This window comes from Mesoplodon bidens (assembly GCF_964165515.1).
Source record: "Mesoplodon bidens genome assembly, chromosome: 6".
Classification (NCBI taxonomy): Eukaryota; Metazoa; Chordata; class Mammalia; order Artiodactyla; family Ziphiidae; genus Mesoplodon; species Mesoplodon bidens.
Genome location: NC_138162.1, coordinates 95,654,212 through 95,666,720, shown reverse-complemented (window position 1 = coordinate 95,666,720; position 12,509 = coordinate 95,654,212). Strand labels below are relative to the sequence as shown.

The window sequence follows — 12,509 nt, the reverse complement described above, 5'->3', positions numbered from 1 at the left end:
GACCCTGTCAGACCGCAGGAGGTGGGGAGGCCCTTTGAGCATCTGGGGGATGAGGGCTAGAGCCCCCCAAGGCCTGGGCCCTGAGGCTTAGGGTAAGCAGGGACTTCAGGGGCTGATCCTATCACTTCCATGTGCACAGTGGTCCGCTGTCCCCTTGGAGGGTGGTGTGAGGGATGGGCACAGGTGTGCGGTGGACCCACCTGGGTCCAAATGTCCCTCTGCTGATTTCCTGGGGCATGGCAGCCCCTTTGGGTCTTGTGTGCTGGTTTCTGCAATGGGACCAGACCTCTGAGGAGGAACTGGCTCTATGTCCTGGAGACCTGGGGACCTCAGAGGAGGCAGGAGAGCACTGGGCCTTTATGATCTCAGGCAGCCTCTGTCTCCCTCTGAGCCTCGATTTCCCCATCTGTTAAAAGAGGATTCCAGACCCAAAGTGCTCTGGGGCTGCATGGCAAGAACAAAGTCTCTGAGCTTTCACCCAAGCTGTTGGCAAATATTAACTGAGCACATACTCTGTGCCAGGCACTATTGTAGGTGCTTCATTCTGCTCTCAGAACTTCTGTTCTAGATGAGGAGACAGAGGTTAAACAAGAGAGCAAATACCCCAACAAAAAGTAGAAAGCCTGGGGCAAGGGCTCTTTGTTGAGGTTCACCAAGTAGACTTTTGCAAAGTCCTGCAGGAAGAAACCCCAGGCAGACAGAACAGCATGTGCAAAGTCCCTGAGATGGGAAGGAGACTGGTGTGTTCTGAAGGTCCAGTGGCTGGGGTCTGGTGACCTGGGGTGGGAAAGAAGCAGTGCGGGGGCGCCAGACAGGAGAAAATGAGGCTGGAAGTGTGACCAGGGCCAGAGGCTACAGGGCCTGAGTCCAACCCCTGAGTCCCAGAAATCCAAGTGGCCGGCACACCAGTGCCCAGCACACAGGAGGTATGCCAGCAGTGCCTGCTGCATGAAGAAATGGACAAAGAGTGAATGAGTGACTCCTGGCTGGGTCCCTAACTCATTGTGTGACCTTGGGCAAGTGTATTTCCCTCCCTGGGGCTTAGTTTCACTGCTACTAAGACACCCTGAGTTGTCATTATTTTCAGCGAGTGGCTGGGCTGGGTGCCTGGCTGCAGCAGGCCCCTGTGTATGCTGGCCCCTTCCTCTTCCCAGGACTGTGAGGGACACGGCCAGCATCCCCCCTGGGCCTAGTGGGAAATGTGTGCTCCCCAGGCTGAAGAGGCAGCAACCCTTGGGGGCACAGAAGACCCTCAGCCCAGGCCTTTGTCTCCTGTGACAGCTGGGTACTTCAGACCCTTTTCCTGCCCCGTCTGGTGTTCTTTAGGACCCCAGGGGCCCCAGGGCCCACCTCCTGCTCAGCCCACTGGCCTCCCTTCTCCCTCTGTCCAGGGGATGGCCTCCTGTCCTGCAGGGTTGGGGGCTGGACTTGGGGAGGGGGAGGAGGAGGGACAGCAAAGGAAGGAGAGTGGAGAGGCTGAAAGCCAGTGTGCGTCCAGCCTCCACCCTCTGTGGGTGGGCAGTGCAGAGTGCCCAGGCCCCAGGCTATGGGAGCAAGATGAAGGGGGACAGAGGTGGGCAGTGTGCAGGTAGGAAGAAACCCAGGCCCGAGGATCACCCACACACATGGTGTGGAGACTCCAGACAGGCAGCCTGCTTCTCACAGTCCTTACTGGGGCATCCAGAGGGCCAGGCCAGATGCCCCAGCCAGAAGGGTCCCTGGGGACAGACCTGCCTTCTGGGGCCATGCACCGGCCACCCACCCCATGACTTCAGACTCCACAATAGTTACTAACATTTATCAGGATATTTCACAAGAACATCTCAGTTTCTTTCATCTCCTGAAAAGCTGGAAGCTCTGGCCACACAGGTCCATGCCTGCGTGGGGACAGCTGGCAGAGGCTCCCCTATATCCCCATGACTGCTGGCCTCCAGCATGCCTGTCATGAGGGTCTGTGTTGAGACTTGCTGATGACACCAGGCCCTGTCTCCAGCTCTGCTCTGGTTGCCCCCATTGCAGCCAACTGGATCTGTTAAGACCCCCAAGCCTGCCCCGTGCCTCCTGGAGCATCACCAAATGAGACCCCGTGGAGACCCCACGACCAGGCCTTGTCTCCCCCATGCTCCCTCTGCTCCTCGCTGTGTGTCACTGGCTCCTCCAGGCCTTGGTGGCCCTGCACTCAACTTAGGCACCCTTCCTGCAACCCCTCCCCCAGGGTGTCCTGGCTGGGGGTAGGGCTCCTAGGGACCTCCTGCCACACCCCCTGCCATGCCCACTCCCCTTCCCTGCTTCTGTTCCTCTCCTGTGGCTGCACATCTTCTCAATGTCTCAATGGGAATAGACTCCAAACAGAGGGATTTCCTTTCCTCTGCGTTCTCAGGGCCCAGCACTGTCCAAAATGGACAGCGAGGACATTTTTCCGGGCCCTGCTGGGACGCCTCCTGCTTTCACCCTTGTAGCTGGCCCCAGGACATATGGACCGTGATGGAATATAATGTCCTGGTGTACCCCGAGCTGCTAGGGACAGAATGCCCACCTTGCCAGCCTTCTGATGTGCTGACTGAGGACAGGACCCTCCTGAAATTACTGTGGAAGCTTGCGTGCCGGGCTCCCCAGGCTGTTGGGTGGGAGAGGATAGGGCTCAGGTCTGCCCTGGGGCACAGAGAGCTCACTGGGAACCGGCCCCGGGGACCCTGGGCAGGAACCCACAGTGGGGGCCGTGGGTGAGGACCCTGGATGGGGGGCCCAGTCTTGCCCCCTCAGACCCCAGCAGAGTGGCACCATGTCCAGCAGGTCAATTCCAGCTGCCCACTTGGTCTGGAACGGTGGGACTCTTGGGGGCATCCTTTCTGTGACTGTTTCCTCAACTGTCAAGTGGGAACATCCTGGGGTTGAGGTGAGACTGGAGTATTACAGAGTTGACCCTGAGAAGGAGCCCCACTAGGCCCACTCAGTCAGTGCATGAGGCAGAGAAAGCAGAGCTCCGAGGGAGAAAGGGCAGGACCAGCGGGAAGAGGCCGGCTGGGCTCCAGGTCCCTTCAATGCCTCTGACACCTGCTGTCCCTGCTTTGGCTCCATGGGCAGGGACTTTGCTGTATTTCCTTGAGTAAGAGCACAGTTGGAAGGGCCTGGCCTCCCCTTCCCAGTGGGCAAGTTGCTGGTATCAAGCAGCTTCAGAACACCCACTGCAGGGTGGTGAGCTCTCACAGATGCAGGATTGAGGCCCAGGTATGCAGCAGGTATACAGCTGCAGCAGCATCCAGGCATAGCAGGGTGGGTATGTGGGGGACGGCGCTGACTCATGCCTAAGCTCACCTGTGCCCTGCCCGCCTCACCTGGGTCTCTACTTTACCCGTGTCCTGTCCTACCTCACCTGGACGCTGACCACCTCACCTGGGCCCTGCCCACTTCACCTGGGTCCCAACTCACCTGTGCCCTGAGCACCTCACCTGTGCCCTGTCACTCCTTGCCTGGGCCCCACCCCTGCCTCACCAATGACCAGTCATCCATTTCTGGCTCCCACAGTGGCCCTCTCGGACCACAGGTATGTGCCCTGCGGGTCTGCCCATGGCTGGGCAGTGACAGGCATCCCTGCAGGGTGCCTTGCGGATGTTAGAGGGATGGGGGTCCCAAGGGACTGGACACCCCTCAGTCATCAGTCCCTAAGTCCCTCTGCTCTCCTTCAAGGCCCTCGGGGCTCTGGTGCAAATAGACCTTCCTGACATCTTTGTGAGTAGCCAGCATTCCCACGATCCCATATCTAAGTCTGGCTCCACTTGCTACAGGGGCATATGGCCCTGTCTACCTCACTAGCAGGGACACAGAGCAGGTCTCCAGGCATGGCACCTTGTCTGAGGTCCCGCTGCTGCATCTGGGGCAACCACAGGGGTGTTACTTGTACCCTGCAGGCCTGGATTGGGGTCCAGGGCCTCATTACCGGCTGTGCCCATCTGTTACCCTCATTCTCCATCCAACCACCTGGGGAGACCCTGCCCCAAGGCTGTGTCCACCTGTTGGCTGCCAGCATTTATTTATGTAGATAAGCACTGTTCACCACCGACCAGGGAAGGCAGGCACAAATCTCAGGCCCCCACACGACGCCTGTGTGGTCCCCCTGTAGTTTCGCAGCACGGTTATTCAGGAACCCACCACTCACTCCCTTGGGCATCTCCAAATGGGGTGGCGAGCTACGAGGTGGCACAGGGTGTGCCCAGTCCCCGGGAGAGGAAAGAGGAGAGAGGTGGAGTCCAGGGGGCCAGTATGGTTCAGCTCACATGGATGTAGATGGTATAGATGGGTGGGCAACCATCAGGAGGGGTGGCATGACTGCAGACATCCACCAGGTGTCCCTGGGCACCACCCATGAGCTCCTTCTGTCTTCTGGCGCAGATGACCCCTCACTGCCCACTCAGATGGAGTTTTCTTGACAGTCACCCCACGTCCCACTCTGGGCCACACTGCTGGGCCTGCGGGCAGAGGCCCGGGTCTTTGAGGGACGTGCTGGGTGACCCTGGGCAATTGGCTGCCCCTGTTTGGGCCTCATTTTTCTCCTCTCTGACATGGAGGAACCCTCCAGGGCCAAGTGCTATGTGGCCTGTTGGTCCCTCAGCAGTCCAGGCTCCCTTCATGCCTGCATGTGGCCTGATGCCACCTCTCAGATGAGTACAGCCCCTGCCACGGTGGCTGTACAGCTAGGAGACGTGGCAGAGACTCAGCTCATGGGGCAGCTGGGGCCTGGGGCTGCTGGGCCCCTGGGCTGGCCTGGGCCAGGTGCCCGTGGGCTGCTGAGCTCAGGGCCTCCAACCACTGCTGCTGCAGCTCGGCGGACGGGGCACTCAGGTACAAAGACTGCTGGGCCTGCTGCAGCTGCCACATGTGTCCAACATCCAGCCTCTCTGCGGGGTCTGGCACACTCACCCTGCAGCCAGAGAGGGGGATGGCATGCAGCAGCTGGCCATCCTGCAGAAAAGGAGAGGAGCCTCAGCACCCCGGCCTCTGGAGTCTTGGCATCACTAAATACCATCTCCCACAAGTGGGCAGCAGAAGGGTGATTCTGGACAGCCGGGGAAACTGAGGCCCTAGGGTCACATGAGCCACCCACCACATGGGGTTGGCCCCAGGCTGCATGGCCCAGGCCTATCTGGGCGCCACAGGCTTGAGGCTGTGGGCTGCCGGAGCAGGGTGGACCCTCCCCGCCCCAGTGTGGCCCAGCGGACAGAGGACACACCTGGCTGCCTTCTCGAAGGTGCAACACCATCTGCAGGGAGTCCGAATCAGAGATGGCAGCCCACACCTTGCTCCAGGCTGTGCCGTCATCCGACGCCAGCAGGGGGCCACAGAGCAGGCTGGGTGGGGGGTCCACAGTGGCTGGCTTCTAGGGACACAGAGGACAAGTCAGGTGGAGTCTCCCTGGTAAGAGCCACTCTCCAGGAAGGACCAAGGCTGAAGCTCTGGGGGGAGAGAGGAGGGGGAGACAGACTGGACAAGGCCTGGGCCAGCCTGAGCTTCCCCAGGGCCACTGCAAGGCCACTTGGGATTGGGCTGGACCTTCTAGGCAGTGAGACCACAAGAAGGGTCGGGACAGAAATAAAGATAAGGTAGGAAAAAATGGAACAGCAGGGAACCAGAACGTGGCGGCTGTTGATGATTTCCCTGTACACACACACACCTCTCACACATAACATCACACACACCACACACATTCACACACACATATACACCCATACCACCCCCCCAACACCCACACACACCTCACACACACCACACACACAGTACACACAAACATACACACTCACTCACATACACATCACACACACACACACCACACACACACCACACACACACCCTTCCCTTTCTTCTGATGTGTTTAGAGCAGTCATGGACACAACCCCTAGGTCACCAGGAAGCCCCTCAGACACACCTGGCAAAACTGGTCCCTGCTCGGACCTGAGACCTGGGTCTCCCAAACACAGCATTTAAAGTGCATGGATGAGGGGGCCAAGGGGGCTGAGCAAGGGGCTCCTCTCTCCTCTATCGAGATAATCCTACACTCAGTTCTAATATACTGATGCACTTGACCTCTAACATACAGAGACCCTAATTGGGGCTCCAATCAGAGTCCTGGCCCACCTGGATGACCCTCCCTGGAACCTTTGGGAAGGGAAACTGACATTATAAATAGCTTCCCAGAAGACCCCGATGTGCAGTTGGCCTTGAGAATGAATTATGCTCTATGTTACGTGGAGAGAATGGAAAAATGCACTTTTTTGGAAACCACATTCTCACTTTGCCAGCTTTCCTGTTACCTCAACAAATAGGCACATTGCCCTTGAAGGAGGGCCTGGAAGGCAGCAGCCATGCTCAGGAGGACAGGAGGTGAGAAGGTTGCTGGTGTCCTGACTGCCCCCTAGCCCCCCGATGGCTTGGGCAAGGCAGGAGCAGCATCTCCTTTTGGCAGGGCCTCCAGGCCTTCAATCAGAGTGACCATGAGTGAAGATGACACTTGTTCCCATCTGCTGTGGGCTGAATTGTTTGCCCTCAAACCCATATGTTGAAGCCCTAACCCCCCATGTGACTGTGTTTGGTGATGGGGCCTCCAAGGAGGTAATTAAGTTCAAATGAGGTCATATATATGGGCTCCAATCCAACATGACTAGTGTCCTCATAAGAAGTGGAGATTAGGGGGCTTCCCTGGTGGCGCAGTGGTTGAGGGTCCGCCTGCCAGTGCAGGGGACATGGGTTCGTGCCCCGGTCTGGGAAGATCCCACATGCCGCGTAGCGGCTGGGCCCATGAGCCATGGCCGCTGAGCCTGTGCGTCTGGAGCATGTGCTCCGCAAAGGGAGAGGCCACAACAGTGAGAGGCCCGAGTACCGCAAAAAAAAAAAAAAAAAAAAAAAGAAGTGGAGATTAGGGCACAGACACCCACAAAGAGAAGACCGTGTGAAGACACAGGGAGAATATGTCCATCTACAAGCCAAGGAGAGGCCTCAGGAGAAACCAGCTTGCTGACACCTTGATCTCAGAATTCCATCCTCCAGGAATATGAAGAAATAAGTTTCTGTTGTTTAAGCTGTCCATCCTGTGGTATTTGTTATACAGCCTGAGCTGACTAATGCACCATCTAACTCCTGAGTGCAAATGGTTCCCAAGCTCTCAGCCATGACTGGATCCTAAGAGCCCAACACGCACACACGTGATATTTGGCATTCAGCTGCTAGCTGCACTCAGTGGCCTATGGACCCAACTGAGCCCTACCAGTCCTGGTCCCAGGAAAGGCGACAGCTCTAGGAGCACAGTCTGTCAAGGCTTCTGGGGTCTTGTGTCTGGAAGGCTCACCAGCCCCAGCCCACCCACCTCTGTGCTCTGCTTGGGCTCCAAGGGCTCCTCGAGGCTGGGGCTTGAGGGGGCCACCAGCTGGGTCAGGAAACACTCTCGGCAGACACGGCTCTGCCTGCCGTTCTCGGCCTTGAATTCGGAGCACTTCCCACAGATGACCTGCAAGACAAGGGCACCTGTGACCCCAATGCCCAGGGCCAGAAGACTATCCAGAAGGAGGCTGGAAGGAGAGGTGTAACGGCATGTGGAGGGGAAGGGCTTGTCTGTGAGCCATGGGAGTCGGGAGCCTTGTCCACAGGGCAGACACCCCAAGTCTGGCCCCTGCTGGGCCCCCAGAGCCTGCCTTCTTGCTCAGAAGTTCCAGGATCCAAGGGTCTGTGTGCATGGAAAGAAGATTTGGAGGAGGAACTGAGCACATGGAGGCCCCAGCAGCTGGCCTCCTCCCACTTGGACTCACCGCCCCACACAACTTGCAGTGGTGCTTCCTTTTGATGATGGAGTTGAAGGTCTCGCCGCAGCTGCTGCAGCCCTGCTTCTCCTTGTCACGTCTGGTCTTAGAGGACCCCCTCTTGGGCTCAAGCTGTGGGAGGCAAACGGCTGCAGTCAGCTTCCCAGCGCACGTGGAGTGGCAGCTGTGCGATACACAGGCAATGCACATGCAGGGCAAGAAGGCCGGACGTGCAGAAGGGAATTAAGCAGGAGCCACACTGGCCATGGCCCCCTGCCCAGCCTCACTCCCCAGCAGCTGCCCTGCTGTTACACGGGGTGAGATTCCAAGGGGAACAGGAACTCTATGCTTGGAATGACTTGTCCCACCACGGAGGTCAGTGACTTTGCGTGTCTGCAAAGATAACAACTGGAACCCACACTGGGGGAAGCGGTGGCTGCTCTGCACAGGAGCCCAGACACCAAGGACTGGGGTGTCTGCACCCAGCATCCAGCCAGGTGGCCCTTGCTTCCACGCTCTGTCCTTTATTGGACCCCAGAGCATGGTGCCTGCTCCATGCCAGGCACTCAGGGGTGTGCAGTTGCCCACCCAACACGGGCAAGAGCACTCTCCTGGGGTGGGAGCAGGGTCAGGGGCTGGACTCCCCTCTCTATCTCCTCCGACGCTGCCTGAATTCCCCACAAAAGAGGGCAGTGATGAGTCCTTTCTGCAAGACAACCGGAAGTCATGAAACATGGTGTGTGTTCAAAGAGGTTAGAAGATCTTTAAGACTAGACTCAAGAACACAATAAAGACACAGACCTACTTGAGAATGGACTTGAGGATATGGGGAGGGGGAAGGGTAAGCTGTGACAAAGCGAGAGAGAGGCATGGACATATATACACTACCAAACGTCAAATAGCTAGCTAGTGGGAAGCAGCCGCATAGCACAGGGAGATCAGCTCGGTGCTTTGTGACCGCCTGGAGGGGTGGGATAGGGAGGGTGGGAGGGAGGGAGACGCAAGAGGGAAGGGATATGGGAACAGATGTATATATATAATTGATTCACTTTGTTGTAAAGCAGAAACTAATACACCAAAAAAAAAAAAAAAAGAAGAATGGGCCTTTGATAGGCCCCCCTGAGGAGTCCGATGACCCTATCTGAAAACCAACTGGACTCTGGCAAAACCCCCAGAATTCTGGGAAGCTCTGCCTCGACACAGGAAGCACAAATCCTCTTCTTCTGGGCCTGTTAACTGGCCATTCCCCACAGGAAAGTCCCTCTCCAGAAACAGCAACAACCGTTATGCCAAAACCAGACCAATGTCCCTGCATTGCTTGGGATACTTATGTTCATTGCTTATCCTTTGGTTTTGAGATTAAAACCATGATAGTTTTTTTAAAAATGCTTTTACTTCTTGTTTGTTTGTTTGTTTGTTTTCTTTTACATTTAAACAAGCTGTTTTGTGTAAGGTTTCTCAAAAAGTTTTACAAGAACCACATCAAACTCCTTGGAGCAAAGAGGAATTGGAGAGTGGCAGGCAGCAGTGGGAGAGAGGTTTTCATTTTATTCTATCACTTTCTATCACTTTACTTTTTTTTTAAAAAAAGTATTTATTCCTTTTTTAGTTAAACATATTTACCAATTTAAAAAAGTCTGATGCAGTCTAAAATTAAGGGACAGGTATACAAATCATACGTGGGAGGTAGATGTCAGGGCGACATGTTGGAAGACTGTTTAAAGGTGTCAAGTTACATTGCTAAGGGAAACAAGCAAGTTGCAAAATAATGTACAGTAGCATATAATGTTTATACCAAAAAGAGTACGTGCATGAAAAAAAGACGGGAAGGAAGCACACCCTGATGATCTCATTGGCTGTTTGGGGTAGAGTTACTCTTATCTGACTCTCTTATCTGGATTTTCTCAAGTGTTCACCGAGAACAGCTTGTGAAAGAGGAAGAAAACCAGTAGACACGTAGAAAAGCAAACCAGCCACTCACTGACCAGCCCCCCTAACCCCCCCACCTCCTGCCTCACATTTCCACTGAGGATTGTGTTCCCTCTGCACTGTGGACAGTGGTTTGAGAGCTGGGTGAGGGAACCTATGTGGTCCGCTCTGGCTGCCTACCCCTGGCCATAGTGACATCAGTCGTGTCTAGGACCCCAGCCCCACCAGATGCAGGGCTTGGGAGGTGAGCAGGAGGCAGGAGGGAGTGAAGGTGGGAGTGGGCACCGACCATGCAGGGTGAGGCTGGGGTGGGGGGCCAGTAGCGCTGTCTGATTAGGTTTCCCCATATGATTAGGAGTGGTGCAAGTTGGGGGACAGCTCCCAGGCCCTTGCCCTGCCCCTCATCAGCCATGAGACCCTGCACAAGTCACTTCTCCTCTCCAAGCTTGGTTTCCTCATCGGTAAAGTGGGGTGAGGAACCGCCCCTGGCCCTGAACCCCGTCACATCACGAGAATCCTGACTGGTTTTGCTGATTGCCTTTACATGTTACCATGGTTCTCAGGAAATGCCCCATCGTTTGATGAAACAGCTTTCTAGCTTTGAACAGCCCCAGCCCCTTAGCATTTCCTCTCTGTGTGGGTAGGGGGCGCTGGGGTCCCAGCAGAAAACACAGTCAATTCACCACAAACTTAAAGATTTTAAGAAATGCCACAGATATGTATCAAATTCCCCAGGATGTCAGAGCTAGAATGGCTACTGGAGGTGTTTGTCTCAACCTCTCCCCTGCACAGATGGGGAAACTGAGGCCCAGAGACACTTTTTCAGTTTAAAAGAGAAACACTTAAAATAAGTTTAACATGAGTGTTTCTGAGCAGAATAAAATGAGGTCTGAGATTTGTTTTAACAAATTCCAGAAGAAAGAAGAGTATGTGGGGGTGGGGTGAGGATAGGGGTGGAAAGACAGATAAAACATGAACAGCACAAAGTTGAAGTTGCTCCAGGCTGGTGTGGGGGTCTCGCTGTCTGTTATTTCTACTTGTGTGTGTCCAAAGCTTCCCTAATAAAAATGTGAACAAAATAAGCTAAAAATATGTTTCATATAAACTCTGCACATTTAAGGAGAAAGAGATGCACTGGTTGGGGGTGAGGGGGACAGAAGGGAGGGGCTTGGGCAATGGAGGCTGTTACGGGCTGAATTGTATCCCCCAAAAGTCATAGTTCGCAGTTCTAACCCCCAGCACCTCGGAATGTGACTGGAGAGAGGGCCTTTAAAGAGGTGATTAAGGTAAAATGAGGTCACTAGGGTGGGCCTTAGTCCAATATAACTGGTGTCCTTATAAGAAGAGGAGATTAGGACAGGGACACACACAGAGGCAGGACTATGTGAGGACACAGGGAGAAGATGGTTGTCCACATGCCAAGGAGAGATGCTTGTGAACAAAAAAAGAACAAAGAGTGCCGCTCCTCATCCAGTTATATAAGGGTTAAGATGCACCCACTGCCGTCACCCACGACAGTGCACCCTGGAGGGACTTCAGGATGAAAAATCAAGATGAGGCATTCTGTGTGTTGGAGAAACAGGCCCCGAGATAGAGGTACATCTCAGAAAGAATTTCAGTGACCCCAGATTCTTGCATCTTCCCATGCAGAGAAAAACACTTAAAAGTATTAACTTAAGGGCTTCCCTGGTGGCGCAGCGGTTGAGAGTCCGCCTGCCGATGCAGGGGACATGGGTTCGTGCCCTGGTCCAGGAAGATCCCACATGCCGCGGAGCGGCTGGGCCCGTGAGCCATGGCCACTGAGCCTGCGCGTCCGGAGCCTGTGCTCCACAACGGGAGAGGCCACAACAGTGAGGCCCGCGTACCGCCAAAAAAAAAAAAAAAAAGTACTAACTTAAGGTATCTGTTCTTTGTGATACAGCAGGAATCTTTTACCAAAATGTATGCTTGACTACATGTATTTCCTAGCCAAAAAATTCGTACATATACTGGCTCCTCCCCTCACTCTTACAAGCAGTTCCTCAGGGCTGTCTCCCAGGCTATAGTCCTCAGTAAGATCCTGAATAAAACCTAAACTCAGCTCTAAGTTGTGTGTTTTTCTTTAAGTCGACAGGCCTCAGGAGAAACCAGACCTACCAACCCCTTGATCCTGAACTTCCAGCCTTCAGAACTGTTAGAGAATAAGTGTCTGTGGCACTTTGTTAAGTAGCCTGAGCACACTAATTCTGGCCTATGCTTCCAAGTTCCGCTGCCTCTGCTCATAGACCCCACTGTGGGCCCCACCACTGTGAGGCCAGTGCTGGCCCCCTGGTACGAGGAGCCCTGGGACCAGCTGGTGCCTCTGAGGGTGATAGGGACACTTGCTCTGCCCAAGACCCCATCACCCTCCTCCTCCATCTCATGACCCCAGACCCCATGGACACTGGGTGTAAGAAAACCTTGGGCCCCCTCTCAGTTTATTCCATGCAGCTCAGGACCACAGAGCCCTGTGGGTGGAAAATGGGTGGCACAGACCGGACAAGCAATACTGACACTCCCCACAGCCACATGCCTTACTGGAGGCCACCCCTGTCGCCCGGCCTTGGCTGCCAGCCACACTCTAGCCCTGAGGCACATCAGTCTGCCCCACTCAGGGCTCCTTCCCTTGAGACCGTCTCTCAGGACTGCTGGGGCTCAGACATGAGAAGAGAGAGGAGGGGCCGTCCCTGGGTCTGCTGTGGCCCAGGAGCCTCAGCCCTCTACCAACCTTCGTGGTGACCCTGCCATGCCTGTTTTCCAGGTGAGGACACCAAGGGC

The 12,509-nt window shown here is 55.2% G+C and overlaps 1 protein-coding gene across 5 annotated transcripts in view; it reads right to left on the bottom strand.

Moving 5' to 3' along the window:
- Positions 1-3,850: 3,850 nt before the first annotated feature.
- The window catches only part of FGD3 (FYVE, RhoGEF and PH domain containing 3), a 48,307-nt gene continuing 39,648 nt past the window's right edge, over positions 3,851-12,509 (bottom strand). For 3 of the 5 annotated variants that reach the window (XM_081236657.1, XM_081236659.1, XM_081236658.1), the window contains 4 exons: positions 7,794-7,916; positions 7,355-7,495; positions 5,228-5,374; positions 3,852-4,959 (listed from right to left, as the gene is read on the bottom strand). In XM_081236657.1, the coding sequence (XP_081092783.1) occupies positions 4,717-4,959; positions 5,228-5,374; positions 7,355-7,495; positions 7,794-7,916 (654 nt within the window). In that variant the 3' untranslated portion in view covers positions 3,852-4,716. Of the gene's footprint in view, positions 4,960-5,227; positions 5,375-7,354; positions 7,496-7,793; positions 7,917-12,509 lie in introns of all 5 variants that reach the window. The other 2 variants (XM_081236655.1, XM_081236656.1) reach the window with 1 other exon arrangement.